This window comes from Ammospiza caudacuta, chromosome 3 (assembly GCF_027887145.1).
Source record: "Ammospiza caudacuta isolate bAmmCau1 chromosome 3, bAmmCau1.pri, whole genome shotgun sequence".
In the NCBI taxonomy this organism is placed as follows: Eukaryota; Metazoa; Chordata; class Aves; order Passeriformes; family Passerellidae; genus Ammospiza; species Ammospiza caudacuta.
In genome coordinates, this window is record NC_080595.1 from 97,954,168 (window position 1) to 97,976,424 (window position 22,257).

General features: G+C 36.7%; 1 protein-coding gene across 1 annotated transcript in view; it reads left to right on the forward strand.

Annotated features, from left to right (window-relative positions):
* The window catches only part of COL12A1 (collagen type XII alpha 1 chain), a 100,144-nt gene that overhangs the window by 57,869 nt on the left and 20,018 nt on the right, over window positions 1–22,257 (forward strand). The window contains exons 37-53 of the mRNA XM_058802795.1: window positions 894–1,036; window positions 2,430–2,559; window positions 2,756–2,875; window positions 3,481–3,627; window positions 4,321–4,437; window positions 4,841–4,987; window positions 5,075–5,149; window positions 5,716–5,855; window positions 8,354–8,477; window positions 8,672–8,815; window positions 10,650–10,814; window positions 13,559–13,597; window positions 13,692–13,830; window positions 15,898–16,040; window positions 16,393–16,502; window positions 21,454–21,603; window positions 22,003–22,080. Of these exons, the coding sequence (XP_058658778.1) occupies window positions 894–1,036; window positions 2,430–2,559; window positions 2,756–2,875; window positions 3,481–3,627; window positions 4,321–4,437; window positions 4,841–4,987; window positions 5,075–5,149; window positions 5,716–5,855; window positions 8,354–8,477; window positions 8,672–8,815; window positions 10,650–10,814; window positions 13,559–13,597; window positions 13,692–13,830; window positions 15,898–16,040; window positions 16,393–16,502; window positions 21,454–21,603; window positions 22,003–22,080 (2,111 nt within the window). The remainder of the gene's footprint in view (window positions 1–893; window positions 1,037–2,429; window positions 2,560–2,755; window positions 2,876–3,480; window positions 3,628–4,320; window positions 4,438–4,840; window positions 4,988–5,074; window positions 5,150–5,715; window positions 5,856–8,353; window positions 8,478–8,671; window positions 8,816–10,649; window positions 10,815–13,558; window positions 13,598–13,691; window positions 13,831–15,897; window positions 16,041–16,392; window positions 16,503–21,453; window positions 21,604–22,002; window positions 22,081–22,257) is intronic.

A 22,257-nucleotide genomic window follows, 5' to 3' on the forward strand; every position in this document is an offset into this window, starting at 1 on the left:
AGAGACAGTCAGTACTTGTGTTGTGAAATATAATTCAAAACTGGTGTGTGAAGAACGTATAAAATTAGTTACAATTACAAATAATATTATAAGCTATTTAGTGCAATTCTGAATTTATGCATCTGAATTATGCCTGCAGCAATTATAGGCCTCTGTGGCAGGGAATTTTTGCTATGTGGTCTGTCAGTTGGAGTACTTGAATTATTAGCAATGTAATTTTCAATTGGGAAATAAGCTTAATTTGCATGTGTAAGAGTTAAAATGCTCTTTTCAAAATCAAATTACCAATGAATAACAATATAACTTTTATAAAAAAAATAGCCTGTTAAGATGGGTAGAATTAGTGGCCAATAGAAAAAAAGGGCTTCATGGTTGCTGTCTGACATAGTAATTGTATGTGTTGGCCTCCCCAGCTGTTTGTTTTTTGCGGCAGACACTTAAACACCAAAATCTCCTTGTCTCACAGGATCTCGGTTGTGTTATGCTTAGATTCTTTAAAATTCACACTAGAAGTAACATGAACAGAACCTGTCCACAACAATAATTTTGCCTCTTCTATGTTTTCCCTGTAAAATCCCTAAATTAATCTAAACCTTGAAGATGTGGCAGGCTATAGTTATACTTGTCTGCAGGAGTTTGAGAAGCAGAATGTGTGTGGATGCTCACTTTGCACATCTGTATGTTCTCTTCCTTCCGTGCTGTTTCAGTTTGTCTGTCTCTATTTAAGACCTTCAGGCATGATCATTGACTTAATCTCCCCAAGTATATATATTTATTCAGGGTTTCAGGAAAGGCCCTTGGCTTTGGCTTCAGGGTAACATTTGAATTGATGAGGGTGACACTGATCTAGAGGTATCATGCCCTGTAAAACCTTCTGTATTTTCATTCTTCAGTGCCTCGCAGTGGTCCAAGGAATGTGAGAGTATTTGATGAGACCACAAACAGCCTTTCTGTACAATGGGACCATGCTGATGGGCCAGTCCAGCAGTACAGAATCATTTATTCACCCACTGTGGGAGACCCTATTGATGAATACGTAAGTTCTGTAATTCCTTGGTAAGCACTGAGATGTTTTCAGTCAATTCTTTAGGCTACACAAAAATCAAGACGTGTTCTACATGCAGTACACTGTGCAGGCTCTGTGGGCTTTCTGATCATTGCTGTAAATGTTAGGAAGCCATGGTTTGTATAAAACAGGGATTTTTTTTCCATGAAGCTACAGAAAATATATGGTTTCTTGAACAAATATGTATGTGAAATAATGTTAAATATATGAGTCACACACTAATCAGAAAATTCTGAACAGAATCTGCTTCCTGGCATTTCATTGAAGTGTGATGGATTGAATAACCATCTATTACTTCATACTGTATTCATTACAAAGTCAGTGTTCTAGGATACAGAATAAACATAAATCTGTATTTCCTAAATTGAAGAGAATTGACAGAGTCTAATAAAACAGCAATGTTAACTTTGATTCAGCATCTAACTTGCTGTTCTAAGTTTCAGTATGAATTGTAAGTGTGTTTCATTTCCTGCACCTTAATGATAGCACAAGTTATTCTGAAGCTTATAAAATTCACAGAGTATTTATAGCAAAGCAAAGCTCAGATTCTGTAGAGGACAATGGCAGAATTCCTGCCAACTGCCACCAGCCAAAATGACATTTTGATTGCTTTTATATTACTGTATAGCACATGCTGAAAATTCACTGTTTGAAAATTCCCTACTGGACTCATTATTCAGGACACACATATTGTCAACACACATATCTTTGCAGAAAAGATTGGACAATCCATAAAAACAGCAAGTCTCAAACAACTGAAAATTTTAATCAAGTATTCATAGCGAGTACTGACTGGCATGCACTTTTGAGAGAGATACCTCAAATTACTTCCCTTAGTTTCAGTGCTTTATGTCTTCCTTAAGGAGCAGGATCACTTTTGGATTTATACCTACATTTTCAATTAGAAGGGAGCAATAGTGCATGGATGCATAAGGACGTTGAGATTGAGGGATGCATAAATGGGAGTACTTTTATATGTCAATGTATTTAGAGATTCCTTCTCAGAATAACTTGTATCTGCCAAGAAAAAACCCACATCATTATGACTTCTATATTTCTGTGAAAGAAGAGTACTGAAATTTTGGTGGAGAACTGCAGCATCTCAGTCTGATGTGTGTTGGGACTGAAGAATCAATTTGATTTATGTTTTTGTGTTGGCCACATTGTTTTGTCATTCAAAATAAAAAATACTGATAATTGTTTATAGGCTATAACCCTTAAGGTATCCTGAATGACTTTTTCTATGATGGACATAAAACATAGTGTGCTAAATGTCAGAACAAATTTTTGTTTCTAGCTACTGTCACTACTGATTAGTTGCAAGACTGTGAATGTGTTTACCTCTGTTTCTTTTGTGTTCTAGACAACAGTTCCTGGCATAAGGAATAATGTGATACTACAACCACTACAATCAGATACGCCATATAAAATTACTGTTGTTGCTGTGTATGAAGATGGAGATGGTGGTCAACTGACTGGAAATGGCAAAACTGGTAATTATAGTTTTCATATTGATTATACTTTTTAAAATTTAAGACATATTCCTTGAACACTTCAACATTGTAAAGATTTTATTAAGTTAATTATGTCCTTGATGTGATTGTTACTTGCAGAGTAACAATCTGCATTTCTAAAAATTGAAAAACAATTAGTAGCTTAATTAGAATGGTTTTTTTTCTTTCTTTTTAGTTGGCCTGCTTCCTCCTCAAAATATGTATATAACTGACGAATGGTATACACGCTTCAGAGTTTCCTGGGATCCTTCACCATCCCCTGTTCTTGGCTATAAAATTGTATACAAGCCTGTGGGTAAGAAAACTTGTTCATTCTGAGTATACCACTCTTAGAACAGTGAGTAGCTAATGGCAGACCAGAGCAGAAATCATAAGTATCATTTTGTGTTAAAGGATCTATTTATTTCCTCTGTTTACCAATTTTCATGGAAACTTTAGTCTTATGATCAGTATTCTATAATAAACACAAACTGTCAATTGTAGTATCAGACATTTAATTACAGGGATTGAATTGCATAGTTAAAACTTTATACAGTGACCTGATTTGTTTTTAGCCTCTTTAATGCCTCTTGTCCTTCTAAGGCTATGAACTGGTGTATATGAGAGGATATTGGACAGGTATTTGGGTATTAATGTCCTGCAGAACTTTTGTTTTATGTGGTCTTCAAACAATATACATATATTTCTAGAAGCTGAAAACAAAAATTGCACAATAGTTTGTAAAATTATGTGTATGTTCTGTTTGCAACATTGTAATATGCTAAAATTTAAGAAATCAATATGCTTTGTTTTAGGAAAAATGAGGTTAACATTTACTGATGTGTAAGAGACGGAATAGTTTTGTAGTTCATGTAATCATGATTCTTTCTTTCTCTGTTCTTAATGCTTCCTTGATTCAAGGTTCAAATGAGCCCAGGGAGTTTTTTGTGGGAGAAGTGACTTCCTACACTTTGCATAACCTGTCTCCCAGTACTACTTATGATGTGAATGTTTATGCCCAGTATGATTCTGGAATGAGTATACCTTTGACAGATCAAGGCACTACATGTAAGTCAGAACAATTTTGTTGTAGTCATGCTAGATACATATGCTGGTAAGAGATAATGTTGATTAAGAGAAGATTTTGATGGCTGGTTGCTAGGAAGCATGAGCATCCTCTCATGGAGAATACTTGTCATCTGTCCATGAGGTGGATCTTATAAACACTGATCATGGAAGGAGTATGAAAATATATTTTAAAGTAATGACTTGATGAAATAAAATTTTCTAGTCTATTTCCTAAAATTTTGTTAAGCTATACTTGGAGTCAATCTTTACCCATCTCCAGGGTACTGCAGAATCTAACCATGTTACTAAGCAGGTCTAGGCTTTTTGATACTCTGCTTTTACCTCATAGCAATGTCCAGTGATTTTGATGATGGCCTCAGCTAAGGCACTTCAAAAAATTTCTTCAATTATGATGAATCAAGTACATTCTTTTCATGCTGCTACATATATAAGTCAGATATTTATTTTTGGAGATTTCTTATTTTGTGAAGAAATTGTGTGAAAACTCATAAAATGGGCTGTAACCCATTAGGAGATCTGGGGCCTTTGCAAATAGCTAGGTGGGGATCTGTAGGGTGTAAAATAGGGAGATTTGACTAGAAAAGCTCTTTCTTTCTGCAAGTGTTTTTAAAAATCAAGTTCCAAACCAGCACTGCTAATATGGTTTTCATTTTGGTGTGCTGGTTTTCACAGTATATTTGAATGTCACTGACCTAACAACTTACAAAGTGGGTTGGGATACTCTCTGTATCCGGTGGTCACCTCATCGGTCGGCAACTTCCTACAGACTGAAGCTAAACCCAACTGATGGTAAGTGTGTTCTATTTTTTTGCATTTTCTAGAAACATAATTGTCTTATGTCAGTGAGAGCACCACTTATTTGGATTGGTGGCAAGCACCAGCCATAATGATACATCTGATTGAGTTTTAAAGCTCTGAGTATAACCTGTTTTTCTTGAGTGGTGAAAAGGCTGCAAAGAGGGAGTACTGTTAATTGTCAAGTGGACCTACCAGTTGCAATTGTACTTTCTAGTGTGCTCCAGGGTTCACAATCACCACACAATTTTGGTCTAGAAAGTTTGTTATGGGACAAGAATAAGAGTGCTGTCCAAACCTCCCCTCAAGAAGTTTCTTCATTACCACACTTATGTATATATACATTAGAAGGGAAGTAATAGGTTCTAACTTTTTTCCATTGGGCTTTTTTTGACAGGTTCCAGAGGACAGGAAATCACAATTCGTGGGTCAGAAACAAGCCACTGTTTTACTGGCCTCTCACCAGACACAGAATACAATGCTACTGTCTTTGTTCAGACCCCTAACCTTGAGGGACCTCCAGTCTCTATGAGGGAGCATACAGGTAGGTAACAGATATTGTGAACTTTAAGTTTTAGGTATAGAATTTGTCTTGTTTCAGCTGTAGAATAAAATTATTATTTCTTTTCAGTCCTCAAACCTACAGAGGCACCGACTCCACCACCTACACCTCCTCCACCTCCCACAATCCCTCCAGCTCGGGATGGTATGTTTGTTTCTAGAATTATTCAATATTTGTGTGTAGTTGCTGTACTACTTCATAGTTTACCTCAATTTTTCATAAATTTAAGTGGATTTAAAACTAGCACACCCTTTTAGGGAAATGAATATTGGGACCTTTCCTAATGCCATCCCTTTGCTCTAGAGCTTTGCTAGACTTCAGCATTTCCTGGTTTAGAACAGCAAGATGCACACCTTTGGGGAAAAGATTATTGGGGAAAAGATTATTGATATTCTATAGCTCTGCAGAAAGTCTATGATTTTGTCTGCTCTCAACAGACAATTCATGTTTTATGGTAGCTGATCAAGGAAAAAAAGTAATTTACAATTTTTACGTTTTAATCTTGAATTCTTTGACATTTCTTGAAGCTTTCTTTGATATATTTTAAAAAATGTTTTTGTGTAGAGCATTACTCATGTGCCAGGTTGAATGTGTGGTAGTAGACATTTGCTGAATATTTGTTATGCTTGAATTTTCAAATTTTGAAGCAATATTTATTTCATGGTGGTATGGTTGATGTATTTTAAGGGTTCCTTTTCTTGGACTTTCAGTATGCAGAGGTGCCAAAGCAGACATAGTATTCTTGACTGATGCTTCCTGGAGTATTGGTGATGATAATTTCAACAAAGTAGTGAAATTTGTTTTTAGTACAGTAGGAGCCTTTGATTTAATCAATCCTGCTGGAATCCAGGTAGGTTTGTTATTCCCATTGGGTACATTTTGGAGGGAAATTGAAGATTACCTGAATTGTTACTTCCTTTCAGAATGCTGTCATTTTTTGTATTATATTGCTAAAAAAGACACGTATCTGGGTGTGCATGCCTATTATTTATGAAATATATTTGGCATTTTATAAATACAAGGAAAATCCATTCTATTTTGAGATGTTAATATTCTGAAATACAAGTTACAGTTTGTGGGAATCCTCCAGGTAGAGAAACTGGGACGATGTACGGTCAATTTTATATTTTTTGTTTCTTTGTATACGGCATCAACAACTGGCACACTGCTTAGTTTTTGTATCCTGGGTTTTGTGTCTGTCATATCAGAAGTCTGTTTTAGTGAGATTCTGACTTCTGATTGAGAGCCACATTTTAAATTCTCAGTGTAAAAGATGAGTCCTGTGCCTGCAGGGTCCAGCTGGCTTGCCATTGCTGAGCTCCTTAGAGTCCCACTGCACTAAATAGCAGAATGCCTTTGAAAAAGGCACTTGCAAAAGCCTTTTCATGATGTGCTAACATGAATCAGCTCTACAGTGGGCGTGGTAAAAGTATGAAAAAGTCTTCTCAATTAATTTTGAGAGAGTAAACAGAAATAGCTAATGAGGGATAGACTTTCAGGAGTTCTGAGCTGCTCATAGTTATGTCAAACTAACTTCCTGTCTGGCTTCTTATCATAAGCATTGCACCATTATCAGTTTTCTTCTACTTGTAGGAGGCTGGATGAAATCAATGTCTAGGTTCCCATAACCACTTCTCTTTCACTAGATGGAATGAATGACATGAGGTCCAAAGGAGTTTCTTACATGGTATTTCTGGTTGCAAAGAGCTGCAGGTGCAATGCATTTTCTTTGGTTAGAAGGCTGACAGGATATTTACATTGTTAAAGCTCTGCTTTTCATCTTCTAGGCATATTTTTAGTAATTTGATTCCCTCTTCTAGGCATATTTTTAGTAATTTGATTCCCTATCTTTAACTCTCTAGACTTTTAAAGGAAAAGATACTACTTAAAGTCATTACGTGTGAGACAATCTTTATCATTCTTAGCTCTAGTCTATACTGGGCAGTTTTCCTGTTCATTTGGTTTTTGCTTCATATATTTTTCTTGCTAATATATAAAGAAGTAGGGAAGACAATAAAGGTGACAGACACATATAAACACTAATGTTTAATAAAGTATTGAATTCACATACCACTTGAGATGCAACAACCTGAGGTTTTTAATTGGAAATTAATACTTTTAAAAGGGGAATTTACTACTACAAATATGAATATATACATAACAGAAATATTTCTATTCAGCATTAAAATAGAACGCTATGATATTGCAATTTTACAGAATATTAAAAGGAACAAAATAAAAAAAAAGTAAAGATTATGTAGCAATAAATTTTTAGTGATTGTATTTCAGTGCTTAAGGCAAGTGAGTATGTACTCGTGTGTGTATTCAACTTTATTGACATTCTATTGACAAATTCATTTTTATTCCTAAAAAAAAAAAGCTGAAAGTTTAGTAGATACTGTACCTCTGCTCAGAATTAGAAAATGGGCATATATACCTCACCATAAATAAAGGTAGAATTTGATCATATGCATTTAAGGTCATATTACATTTTATACACAGAAGAGAGAAAGAGAGAAAGAAAGAGAGAAAGAAAGAGAGAAAGAAAGAGAGAAAGAAAGAAAGAAAGAAAGAAAGAAAGAAAGAAAGAAAGAAAGAAAGAGAGAAAGAGAGAAAGAGAAAGAGAGAAAGAGAGAAAGAAAGAAAGAAAGAAAGAAAGAAAGAAAGAAAGAAAGAAAGAAAGAAAGAAAGAAAGAAAGAAAGAAAGAAAGAAAGAAAGAAAGAAAGAAAGAAAGAAAGAAAAAAAAGGAAGGAAGGAAGGAAGGAAGGAAGGAAGGAAGGAAGGAAGGAAGGAAGGAAGGAAGGAAGGAAGGAAGGAAGGAAGGAAGGAAGGAAGGAAGGAAGGAAGGAAGTGTCGGAAGGAAGGAAGTGTCGGAAGGAAGGAAGTGTCGGAAGGAAGTGTCGGAAGGAAGTGTCGGAAGGAAGGAAGTGTCGGAAGGAAGTGTCGGAAGGAAGGAAGTGTCGGAAGGAAGTGTCGGAAGGAAGTGTCGGAAGGAAGTGTCGGAAGGAAGTGTCGGAAGGAAGGAAGGAAGGAAGGAAGGAAGGAAGGAAGGAAGGAAGGAAGGAAGTGTCGGAAGGAAGGAAGTGTCGGAAGGAAGGAAGGAAGGAAGGAAGGAAGGAAGGAAGGAAGGAAGGAAGGAAGGAAGGAAGGGAAAGAAAAGATAATTGTGTGCACATTGGTGTGATGTCTATATATATAAATACGTATGTGTGTGCATAATCAGACATATTTTAAAAATAATTTTTGATTATTTAAAAATTATTAATTAAAAAACTTACATATTTCAATTGAGAGAGTTGGCCTGAATCTGGAGATATAAGACTGAACACTGTTATATTCCATTTCAGGTTTCATTTGTGCAGTATAGTGACGAGGCAAAATCTGAATTTAAACTGAATACATTTGATGACAAAGCCCAGGCCCTGGGTGCTCTTCAAAACATTCAGTACAGAGGAGGAAACACTAGGACAGGTAATTCTGGCCTGTAATTATATTTATTTAAGATAAAATGTTTTCAGAAAATGTTTAATTATCCAAATATTGAATGGCTGAAGAAGTGGGTTTTTCTGTGGTGTTTTAGTTCTGTGCTGTTGCCCTTAAGAAGTAAAAGAATTCTTATCTTGTGGATAATATGGATGATTCCTTGTTTATTGCACACTTTACAGGCAAAGCCCTAACATTTATCAAAGAAAAGGTTTTGACTTGGGAGAGTGGCATGAGGCGAGGTGTTCCCAAGGTACTTGTTGTTGTCACTGATGGTCGGTCTCAGGATGAGGTGAGGAAAGCAGCGACAGTCATACAGCACTCTGGTAAGCAGTCCACAGCACCTACCTGGCTCTTTCTTTCTGTATTGCTTCAATTATCTGGGAATCATTTAATCATCCTTTATGGACTCAGAAATGTATTCTGAGTATTTGGGAAAACCTCAGAACTATTCAAAGAATTTGTGCTCTCTGGACCTAGACTTACATTTTCTTTCTTAAGCCCTCTGGGGAAGGATGTGGCCTCCCAAAGATTTTATATGCATATAATTTCAAAGATGTAGCTTCTGGTTACTGCTTCCTCTTTTTGATGTTTTGATCCCAGAAATCACTGGGAAGTGTACTCCATACTAGTGCTTGTGTTTTAATGGGTTTTCTGAGGTTTATGTTTTATCTGGTATAAACCCATGGATCTCCAGTTTAAGTAACTGTTTTTGAAGTAGCTGGGTCTGAATGGACTCCTCTGTTGCCTTTTGAGCTAAGAAGCACTTTCTCATCAGATTTGATTGTGGCTTATGTGAGTGTAGTAATCTGTTCTTGTCCCAGCACTTGGCATTTTGCGTTTCAGTGCTTGAACCTCCCAGTCCTGATCTCTGAGCAGGGAGATGTTGTACATTCTTATGGGAATCACATGCATATAAAGCACAAACTATCATCTCTGTCTCTTTAATGTGGAAGAATTAACTCTGTCTAGATGGTTTCTCAGTCTCCCTGGAAAATATGCTTCAGTGCTTAACTACCCTACTGGTAGGAGAACTTTGTCTTCTATTTCACCTAAGTCTTTCTCCATGCTAGTGAGATTGCTGTCTTCATTTGCCTAGTTAATCAGGAAAGAAACTGATTGTTGTCCACTGTAATGGGCCTTGGTATTTGAAACTTGCTGTCATCTCCTCTTTCTGTCTTCTCTTTTGTAGACCAAACAAACCTATTTTTCCTTCAATGTCATGTTGATCATGTTTTTGAGACCCCTTATCATTTTTAATTTCCTCTCTTCTTGCTTTGCATATCAAAGCATGCTCAAAGCTGGACAGAGTATTTCAGCCAAAGTTTCACCAGAATTGGCTACAGGGGAATAATTAGCTTCTTAAAAAAAAAAAAAGAAAGCTACTTTTATAATTTGAAATAAATGTGAATCCCAATTTCAGCCTCCAACTGGCTTTTCCAATACAACTGGCTTTTCCAATGTCTGTGCAGTTTCTCTTCAATGAAATTTACACCTGGCGATATGATTGACTTCTGTGGTCTGGTTCTTCTCATTTAACTTAAGATATCTGACAACTAAATGTCTAGTCTAAGGTCATTGTGTAGGGTCCTTTTATGACTGATGAAGAGAGCAACAGAAGGCATCTACAAACAATGACTTTTCCTATCCTGAATTCAGCATGTAAGGGTGCTAGGATGAATTGCTTTCTGAATCTGACCATGTTGATCTGGTGATTATAGAGAAAAACTAGACAACTTAACTTGGAAAGTAGAAGTTGGTGATGTGAATACCACTCTAAGAAAGAGAAACCGAGAAGCATGAAATGCAAGAGATGGAAACAGATAGACACCTGGGTAACTAATGGTCTGTAAGGTTTTGGCCACAGAACAGATTTGAGATACTGTAGAGTTGAGAGAATTGTATGTTTTGTATTGAAGAGTGAGGAGACTATGCAGCCAAGGCCACATGAGATTGGATAATGCCCCAAAAAACAATGAGAGAGGAGAAAGTTTTGAAAGAAAGATGCAAAACATCTTTCAGAGCTTTGACAAGGTGAAAAGAGGTCTGGAATGTGTGCTCATAGGTACCTCACCACAAGTCAATGGTTTGTGCAATATTAACATTAAAAATGTTGATGTATGTTTGCTGCATTTCAAGTAACAAGTGTTATTTTTACAGGCTTCAGTGTCTTTGTGGTTGGTGTGGCTGATGTGGATTACAATGAACTGGCCAAGATTGCCAGCAAGCCCAGTGAACGCCATGTATTTATTGTTGATGACTTTGATGCCTTTGAGAAGATTCAAGATAACCTTGTCACCTTTGTGTGTGAGACAGCTACCTCAAGTAAGTAGAAGACATTGGTTTCCCTTTTCCCAAATTAATATGTTTGCTTATATACTGCTTAAAGTGAGTGGTGGGCTGACGTTGGCTGGATGCTGGGTGCCCACCAAAGCTGCTCTATTGCTCCCCTTCTCAGCTGGACAGGGAAGAGAAAATACAGTGAAAGGCTCCTGGATTGAGACAAGGGCAGGGAGAAATAACTGAGCGGTTACTGTCATGGGCTGTACTCAATGTGGGGAAAAATTAATTTATTATCAATTAAATCAGAGTAGGATAAAGAGAAATAAAACCAGGTATTAAAAACCTTCTCACCACCCCACCCTTCTTCCTGGAGTTAGCTTTACTCACAATTTTCTTTATCTCCTCACCCTGGGCACCACAGGAGTACAGAGAATGAGGGCAGTGATCAGTTCATCACATATTGTCTCTGCTGCTCCTTCCTCCCCAGGGGAAGTTGTTTTCAAACTCTTCCCCTGCTCCAGTGAGGGTCCCTACCATGGGAGACAGTCCTCCACGAACTTCTCAATATGATTTTTCCCATGGGTGGCAGTTCTTCATGAACTGTCCCAGTGTGGGTCATAGAATCAGAATCACCTTGTTAGGATTGGAACAGAGCTCTGAAGATCATCCAGTCCAACACCTCTGATCACCCAGAGCAGGTTACACAGAAACACATCCAGGTGGATATTGAATTTCTCCAGAGAGAGAGACTCTACAGCCTTCCTGGGCAGCCTGTTCCAGTGCTCTGCCACTCTCAACATAAGAAAGTTCTTCCTCATATTGAGGTGAAGCTTCTTGTGTTTTAGTTTGTGGCCTTTGCTCCTTTTTCTGTTGCTGAACACTCCTGTAAAGTCTGACACCATCCCCTTGACACCAACCTCTGAGATATTTATATGTATTAATGAGATACATATTTTAGTCTCAGTGCTCTCTAGACTAAGCAGGCTCACTTGTCTCAGTCTCTCCTCACAAGAGAGCTGCTCCAGACCTCTCATCTTCATGCTCTGCTGCTGGAACCTTTCCAGTAGCTCCCAGTCTTTCTTGTACTGAGGACATGGCACTCCAGATGTGGCCTCACTAGGGCTGAGCAGACGGGCAGGATCACTCCCCTTGACCTGCTGGCCACTCTTCCTGATGGAATACTGATGGAATAGATACTACTGGCCTCTCTGGCTGCAAGGGCACTGCCAGCTCATGGTCAGTCTGTTATCCACCAAAGCTCCCATGTCCTTTTCAGCAGAACTGCTGTCTAGTAGGTCAGCCCCCAATGTGAATTTGGAGTAATTCCCCTCCATGTGCAGGATGCTACACTTGCCCTCGTTGAACCTCATTAGGTCCCTTCAACATGGTGCAGTCTTTCAGGCACAGCCTGCTCCATTGTGGGCCTCTTATGAGGTCAGCAAGTCCTGCCAGCAAACCCATTCTGGCATGGGCTTCTCCCTCTGGGGTGCCACAGGTCTTGCCAGGAACCTGCTCCAGTATGGGCTTCCCACAGTGTCAGTCTCCTTCAGACCTGCTCTGCCCTAGGGTCCTCCAGGGGTTGCAGGCAGATATCTGCTCCTCTGTGGACTTCCACAGTCTGCAGAGGGACATCCTGCCTCACCACAGGGAAGACCAGGAATGCACTGGAATCTCTGCTCTGGTGCCTGACAGAGTTTTGTCTCTCACACATTCTCGTTCCTCTCTGCAGCTGCAGGCTGTTGTGCCATTCCAACACACACAACCCCCAACCCCAGCCACTGCCCCTTGTTCAATGTGTAATCCCCCAGTCACTGCCACCTCTGCTGATGGGCCCAGCCTTGGCCAGTGGCAGGTCTGTCTTGGAGCCAGATGGATCTGACTCTGTTGGACACAGGGGAAGTGTCTGGCAACTTCCCACAGAAATCACCCTTGTAGCTCCCCCATTACCAAAGCCTTGCCATGCAAACCAAATACAATTTGCCATCTTATTTAAGGTACATCAGAAGATATGTTCATATTACAAAGTTAGATTTCAGAATAGCTGGATATAGCTCAAGGGAGTAAGTTACTTTTTAAAATATTGAAATGAGTATTGTGTTTTATGTAATCTAATTTTGCATTTCAAAAGTACTACTAGAAGAAGGCAAGAGTAACAGTCACTGAAAACTTTTAAAAGTATAATGATGCCTAATGTGCCCTAACTGCAGGGCACAAAATTCTCTTATTTACCCCTGGAATAAGTGTTAAAGATGTATAGCTATACTGTGTGACACTGTTTAAACTTATCTAAGTAAAGCTCAGTTGTTTATTCAAGTTAAATCCTTCTATGGCAAAAATAAGAAATTCTCAGGCCTGTCATGTGCAACTGCATGTTCCCTAACTGCCTCATCTGCTGGCTCCTGAGGAGCCACATAAATTTGCAGTTGTTTCTTGAGAATCTGACAGCTATTATGCAGCTTGACTCATGCCTTAAATATTAATGGAAAGACTGTGTCATTGTCCTCCTTTCTTCTTATAAATTATAATTTTAAAATATTTGGGGTTCATTTGTCATTCCATATTGTCATTCCAATTTTTTTCAGAGTAGAAATACCCTACTAAAAGTGATGGGTAGAGATTTTGACATTAGAACTACCACAGGACACAGTATGACAAATGTAACAAAGATTGTCTCAGAATTAATAATAGCATAGACTTCTTGGTAATAAAACTTCTTGAAGTACACATATATTCATATCCTGTTAGGCTTAGTAGTTTTGAATTATATATTGTTTCATATCTTTCAGCTTGTCCCCTTATTTACTTGGACGGATACACTTCACCTGGTAAGTAATTGTCTAATATTTTGGCATAGGTTCTTTTGTGTCTCTTACAACTCTATGGTGTTTCTTATTTTTTATTTTCTTTCTGGACTTAAAGGTTTCAAGATGCTGGAATCATACAATCTAACAGAGAAGCATTTTGCTTCTGTACAAGGAGTTTCACTGGAATCAGGGTCTTTCCCAAGCTATGTAGCATATAAACTCCACAAAAATGCCTTTGTTAGCCAGCCAATACGGTAAGTAAATCTCAAGACTTATATTTAGGGTGACCAGGTGATGAAGGATTAACACAGTTTATAGATAGCATATGTGTGTTATGGAAGATGCATTAATGTAATGTTCTTTTTACTAAGCTTCAAGAAATACGCTCTGAAGAGCATCTATCATTGTTTTCATTAAATGTTAATCTATTTCTCCCTCTGAAATCCTATTTATCACTATTTATCTAGTTGCTTAGTTTTCTTTGAGATTATGTTTCTTAACCATTCAAGTTGCATATAATCCACAGTTTATACCTAGACAGTTGAACAACAACTTCCTTAGTACAATGAATTCCATGTTGCTGGACAGAAATGGTTTCAATATGGAGGGATTAGCATCACTTTTTCCAGAAGCATTGGTCTTACTGCAATAGGCAGCATATTGATGCCATTGACTTAGGATAGTTTCTCCTCTACTTGACTTGCCTTATTTGGCAAATGGAGCAGAATTTTCAAGGGCCTGTGGTCTTAGAACTTGGTTATGGTAATATTATGGATATTGCCAACATTTTTTCTCAAAGAGAAAAAGGACTTAGTTCTCAGTTAGTTTTACTGGAAATACCTTTCTCCTTTCAAAAAAGGTTATTCTGGTTCAGAGGAGATGCCTAAAAATAGCCTATTGTTTCCATTAAATTTAGGAAAATTTAGTTTTCTTCTCATGGAAGCCTTTGAAATCGTCTGCAATCCTGCCAGATTGGGTAAAGATCACAAGCACAGAAGCTGAGGTTTATGAAAAAATAATTTATTTTTGCTAGCCTTCTGAGATCACAGCTTCAAAAGTGAGGACTTGAGGATTTTTAAGTTCATTGGCATGACATTAATACCTGCAGGGATGATAGTCTCTGACAGCATGGATTTTTGAAGTCTAGGGAAATACAGATAATTCCAGTTTTGCAACTCTCTTGCATTGATAGATATTGCATTTAGGATAAGTTGATGAAAATACAATAAAAATATAGGCTTCATATTTATTTGATTTTTTAGAAATGTTGTGGTATGTAGTCTAATGTCTGCTAAAGAGGTGGAGTAGACTTGCCAGAGTATTCTGGGCACTTATTTTTCATGAGAACCCAGAAAATACAACTCTAGACTGAGTCAGCAAAGCAATAAACTCATACTGATCCTAGTGGCATAGTTGTTTCCATATCTGAAATAATTTGTTATCCAAATTACAAATTGTGTTGCTATATCTACTTTAATATTTGAATTCTTGCACTGTGCTGTGTGATGTTGTTGACTTAGTGATGTGGTTTTTATTGCAGTGTTCCTAATTGTATGTGTTCGTAAGCTTTGTCAAACATACAAAGCAGCTCCTCTTTCTTTTAATTTAAGATTTTTATGTTTATGTTCATGTGACTGAATCTCCTTCTGAGCTCCATAAAAATGGTTAAGGAGAAGCAGTGATCACCTCTTTTCTTGCTGTTCTCTTCCTGCATTCCCTCCTTTCCCCTACAGAAAAATTCTGGAGGCTGTTTCATGCATGGTTTTTTTATGTACTTTTGGTTCTCTGCTTATTTAATGTGTAACAGTCCAAATATCACAAATTTAAACCTGAGCCACTAAAGAATGAGCTGGAGCCCAATTGCAAAGAAGACATTAAGTATTCCATCTCTGCATCTGTGCCTGAAGGGCAGCAATAGTTAAATGCTGTTGCCTGACTGAAGCAGGCCAGATGAAAAAATAAATAAAGCTGTGGTCTTTTTTCTCTGTACTTACCAACAAGGAATTTAAAACATGTGTAATTTATACAGAATTTTGCCTCAAGAATACATACCCAAGAGTTCTTGGTCATACTCAAGCAACCTTTCTAATTGTGGTTCTGGGACCAGCTGAAGACAGTTGTGAGTTCATCTTAACAAATCACAGTGTTTTTATATCACAATGTTTTTTTCTGTTTGAGAGAGCAGTTAAAATGCTCTGTTCCACTAAACACTGTGGTCTCCCTGTTAGTCTTGTATCTTTTCTTTGAAAAAGAGCAAATGATGATGATCTAATTTTCGTCATGTGTTTCTGTGAAAAAATGCCTTTATGTTGTCTTGCCAGGGAGATTCACCCGGAGGGGCTGCCGCAGGCGTACACGATCATTCTCTTGTTCCGCCTTCTGCCTGAATCCCCCAATGAGCCTTTTGCAATCTGGCAGATTACAGACAGAGATTACAAACCACAAGTTGGAGTTGTGCTTGATCGTAAGGATGTTTATACTTATTGCATAGAGAAGTTATATGTTACTTTGCATATGTTCTTACCAAATATTTCCAAACCCAAAGCATTTCTACATGATAAAAGGATTATACATTAAGAAATTTTTTTAAACTTTGTAGATCTATAGTTCAATTAAGAATAATTAATCTAAAAAGCATTTCAATTTTAGTATAAACTCTAAAATCAAAGGAAAATACATCTATATACTTACAGGTCATTAAGATCATCTATGATTTGTGTTTACCCAAATAAGGGGTAAACTAGATTTTATCTTTTTAAGTACGGTGATTTCAGTAGTATGTATGAAATGAAATGTGTTATTTTTACTTATTGCAGCTGCCAGCAAAGTGCTGTCATTCTTTAACAAGGATGTAAGAGGAGAGGTTCAAACCGTAACTTTTGATAATGATGTCGTAAAGAAAATCTTTTATGGAAGCTTCCATAAGGTAAAGGATTGAAATTATGATGTTGCTTTCTGAAGTACCATTCCTTTAAATAAAAGAAAGCCAAGCACAAGTCACTATCAGGTGACTGTACCTGGTTTTTGGATAGTATTTTAAGTACATAGGGACCTGCAGATTATGCAAAACATGATCTCTGAAGTTATAGGTCTTCTTTGAATCAATGTAAAAGATTTGTCAAGAATTTGTTAATTTGTTAAGATTGTGAAAGTAGAGGGATATATCTGAAAAAGAAATTGTAGCCTGGTTCCTGCCACATGAAAGAGGAAGAATAAAAGTTAAAGTGGAAGAAAGAAAGGAAAGGAAGTTGTGGTGAGAAAAGATTGCATGGGAGTGTAATGATTTGAAATCATTCAGAGCAGAGGAAGATACAGCCAGAGAAAGTAAGTAGGCAGGGAACCAATTTTGGGAGGTAAATAACACATTGGATAAGATTTGTATGTTTAACAAACATAATACATGTGTGTATATTTCATAAGTGTGATTTTTTTTTTTTGCTTAAAAACACTGGGCTTAAAATATTCCAATGTCATGTTAACTGAGGAAGCAACAAAGAGAGAGCCCATAAAGGGTCACTTTATCATTTAGAATGAAGCTTGCAGTTTATGAATTGACAAAATGGCTAGTGAAATCTTTACATGTTGCTGCATGGGTCTTCACTTGTCATAGATCTGTGCTTGCTTTTCTAATTTTGTGCACCAAGTTATGAAAATTTGGTGTTCCCAAGCTCCCTTACCTCTAGTCATCAGGAATTGCTTGACTCAGGCTACATGTACACCTAAAAACATTTTAAAAACATTTTCTTGCTGTGTTAAGTATATATGTTTAGGGCAAGAAAGTGAGCTGAAATTGCAACATTTTTGGTTAGCTGAAATGCATATTTTCATGTTTTCATTTATCTCCCTTCTGTTTAGTTAAGTTTTCATCTGATGACTAAATATGGCTTGAGTATAGCATTTGTTTTCTTTATGATACCATCTTCTGCATGACTTGTCACTATCAGCATTCCTTTGAGGATACTGATAAGGGGTTGTCTCTGTCAACTTCTTGATACTGGAGGCCAAATTGTCAACCGAGCTTGGCTAGACTGAAAGCCGGGAAAGATAACTGGTGCCAGCATTATAATGTTTTGTGACTTCATCTGTTTAAAAAACAGGTGATTGTGAAAATAACACAGTAAAAGTTATGTTATACAGGTGATTATGAAAAAATAACACAGTAACACTATAAAAGCTATTGGTTTCCTCAGAATTTGGACTAACTTCCCAAACTAGTCTTATAGTATATCCAGTTATTCTTGTTTTAGAATTTATGCCTGGTTAGTTTAGAATTTAGGCCTGATTATTTTTGACTATATGAAGAAATGTTTATGTCATTGATTTTGTAACTGATAGTTATGAGTAGCTTTGGATCCTACCTACATTAAGCAGCCTTTATTTTATCTTTGACATTTGCCTTTTTTTTAATAGCTTGGTAGGACAACACAATTTTAAGGAAATATAAGAATCTACTGGAGTGAGAAAAACTCTCAGTAAAGGCTAGGATGTATCTTGTTTTGGTATGAAGGGTGAGTTATTCCCAAGTACTGTATAGGTGCAAAGCAGTATGTAGTGTGCCTCATTTTAGATCTCACTGTGAGAGCTGACACTTCTTTGGGTCAGTGGTGTGGAGCTCTCCACATGCTCTACTGCCAGCAGTCTGTTTTAAATGTCTGTTGCTAATTTAGTTGATGTTTAGAATAATGTTTTCTGTTATAGTTTCTCTAAATGTGATAAAACTGAGCAAACTTATCTGACAGGCCTTACAGTGATGCTCTGCTCATTTATCAGAGCAAATGGGGAAAAATCTGTGGCCCTTGCTAGCTGCCAAAAATTAGAAGTTATGTAAAATGGTCTATTACACTTGATAGTACAAAAAAAAATTACAGGGCAAATAAAAATCAAAAATTTTGTATCATTTTAATAGTGAAATACATGAATACATATGGAGAGAAAGTGATCCTAAGAAGCCAAAAAATGAAGAGGAGTAGCAGTGATTTGTAAATTACCTTAAAGCTTTACAATTACGAATTCTTGCTGCAGAGACTATTTCTTAAGAAAAAAATTCTCAGTTACTTAATGCAATGTAATTCCCTGTCTTTTTTTCCCAGAAAGGAATCAAAAGTTCAGATTTTGATATTTAAAGTAGCTGGAAGAGTCTTGGTTTAGAGCGATATTTGGGATTTTTCACCATGAAACTAAGATGACTTTTCTGGCTTCTCTCCAGATGATTACTAAAATTGCTATCTCAGTCAGGTTGTTAATGATGGCATAATGGGCTTCGCAGCCCACCTGCTAGGAAAGCCCTATGCATCAGCTGTGCTGATTAGCTCCTAATAATGGATAGCAGTAGTTTCAGATGGATGAAGGAAGGAAAGTAAGATTAACACATTTCTAAAGGTATGTTTGCAATTTCTCCTACTGTCCAGTTTCAAAGAAATGACAAATCCTTACAATTCAAGAAGAGGTTTTCCAAAATATTAAACATTTTTGTGGCTTTCATTTGGTGACTTACTGGCTTATTCACTGAAATGCAGTTAACTACACCTAACTGTGGGGAAATTTACTTTGGCGTACTTGAACACTCTGTGTAGCAGAGCCGTGGTGAAAGCTGTTGAATCTGGCAAGTTCCATAGGAAAAATTCTGACTGCCTGAGACAGTCATTAAATTTCTAACTGATGTTTTGGAGAGACAGACAGCTTCTACTTTCTTATTCTTACCACACTAGACTTCCTTTTAGCTTGCCATTTTGCAGTAGTTAGCAAGAGGAAATTTGATAATGAGTGCGTATCTTTCTGCTGATAGACAAATGGGAAATAGTTTGCTAGGCTTATTGATGTAATTCACTTAGCACAGGATCAGAACACCATCAAACTTTATCTTATAAGGCATCTGCAGAGAAAAATTAAAGTATGTTTTCTTTCCTAAAATATCATAAATTAAATAAGTAGAACTAATCAGAACAGATTCTTTATGTTGGTGTCTTAGAAACTGTTGAAAACAGAATGTGTTGGAGTTGAATGCAGAGATGTGTTATTTACTGTAAACACCAGATGCCTCCTTTAATTAGATTTATTGCCTAGGCCATGAGATTCAGGCTGGAATGCAGTTCTGGCAGTGATTTAAGTGTTTAAGTGACTGAGTCAATGACTTGGGAGAGCTCTCCTTATTTTTGATTGTTGGGATTGCTTCTTCTTTGGAAGGATAGGTGATGCTCAGCAGTAATTTCTGTTTGAACCTTTTCAAGCTGATCTCATTCAACATTCTGATGTAGATTTATCTTTACTAATTTTTTTTGTACTAATGAAAATATAATAATTGATATTTGCTCTGCAATGTGTTTTATTTAAATTATGACAAATACTTAACATTCCAGTAGAAGGACTTGCATATTAGGTACCTTTCAGAGCTAGTAAATTACATCTGTGATGTGTTTAAACTGGATGATGCAGTAATAATTTATTATTATTATTATTATTATTTGTTCAACGAATACGGTTGGGAATTTTAATTAAAATCTCCATTTGTGTACACAGCACTGAGATATAAAGTGTAAGAACATAATTTTAAAAGAGTTTTAGATAAGCTGTGCCGATGCCTTGGAGACAAGTCTGCATGGGAAAATATTCAAAAGGGAAAAAAAGGAAAAAATTCCCAGGAGATTGTTGAGGCACTTAGTGACCCAGGACATTTAGGGGAATCTCTCAACTTTGTGCCAATTTTTAAGCAGTCATCAAATAGCAATATGTTTCTGTATGTTATGTACTGTGATAAGAGAAAATTAAAACAAATATATATATTTCAGGGATTCTTTACTCCTGATCTTATTGTGTTGAGATTTTAACAAGTACATAGATGTTATAATGACATATATGAAATATGTGCTGTCGGTAAGGTATATAAAGCCCCTGAAAACTTTCTTTTGCCTGAAGATCAGGAACTGCATATTACACATGCTAAAGTGGCCCTTGTTTATTTCTCAGAGACCCCTAAATATTTTTTGTTCTTTCAGAGAAATGTTGAAACTTAACTTTTGTAACATTTGCCATACATACTATAAATGTTTGGAAAGATAATCTTTGCTTAGGTTTTATATGTTCCTGTGTTTAAGCTTTACTATGTTTCCCCCAAGCTCTTAATTCTTGTCTCCTGGTAAACATACTCTCTCTTTATTACAATCTTTCCTTTCTCCCTCCTAAGTGTCTTCTATTTCCAGTAATTAATTAATTACTGGAAATTAATTAATCTCTTCATCTTCCCTGTTTCCCCTTGTTTTGGCATATATTTGTGTAACCATATTTCTTTTGAGGAAATTTTCTCTTGCATCTTCCATTATTTTGTCTTGCTCTGGGCAGACTTCTCTGATCACTTCCTGGATCTCAATGTAGTTAATGCCTCTGATTGAGTCATCTGTGGAAACTGAACTCTGCATCTTTGGGTCTGAAACAATCTTCTCTCTGAACTACAGAGTCTGTTAGCCAGTGGGCAGTCCCAGCCCTATAAACATCTTGTGTGGTCCCAGCCATCAGAAGAGAACAAGAAATGCTTATATTCACTCCCTCTGAAAAGTTTTTATTTTTTTTACTTTTCTGCCATCTTAAAAAAAAAAAAAATAAGGCAAGCTTTTAAAATAGTTAATAATAGTTCAACTATTATATTAAATAGTATTTCTTAACTGTGCTTGTGTGTTCATCTTGTTGACCTTCAACACATTCTGAAGAGATTATAAATGTCATAGACTTTCCCTGAGTTTGAATTTTTCCACCAGTTGGAAGTAAATCAGGATTACTAGGAGTGAAATTTAAAACAGTACTATTCAATCAGTGAAATATTATTAAGGTGTTAATGTAACTGTGCCCATGTGCCATGTCTAAATATTTCATTAAACTTTTTTCAGGTCCATATTGTTGTTACTTCATCAAATGTTAAGATTTACATTGACTGCAGTGAAATAATGGAAAAACCAATTAAGGAAGCCAGCAATATCACAACTGATGGCTATGAAATACTTGGGAAACTTCTAAAAGGCGACCGAAGATCAGCAACAGTAAGCAAGAAATATGAATTTTTGCAAGACCTTGACATTTTCTGAGGGTAGAGATCAGGGATTGTTGGGAAACCACTGTTGGATCATCCAAAGCTTCCAAGCATGTGTACTGTCAAGTCAGTAGACTTGAGAGTCTCATCTTTACAGCTTCTTGTTCTAGCAGAACTGCAAGAACAAAAATGTAGTAGCTGGAAGGCGCAATCAGGTAAATTCAAACAAGGGCAGGAATTTTTTTCTTTTAATAGGGAGAGCTGATAGTGATTGAGTGCATATTCTGTGGATACTCTATCATTAGAAATAAATGGAGGAGTGATTTTTTAATGATAATGTTGATAGATTTCATACATAACAACACACCAAACTTAATGTATCTTTCAAGAGTATTTCTTTCTTTTACAGTTAGAAATCCAGAATTTTGACATTGTATGCAGTCCTGTTTGGACTAGCAGAGACAGATGCTGTGATCTCCCTTCTATGGTAAGTATGAATGAACCAGAGGCTATCCAGAAAAATGTTATTGACAGTAAATTTAACAATATTACTGTTAGGATGTCATTAGACCTTGTACTGACAACACATCTAAATCACAGCTGTCAGAGCAGCCAGTCAACTGCACCATATTTCAAAGTTTTGTGTCTGAGACAGTAAAGCTGT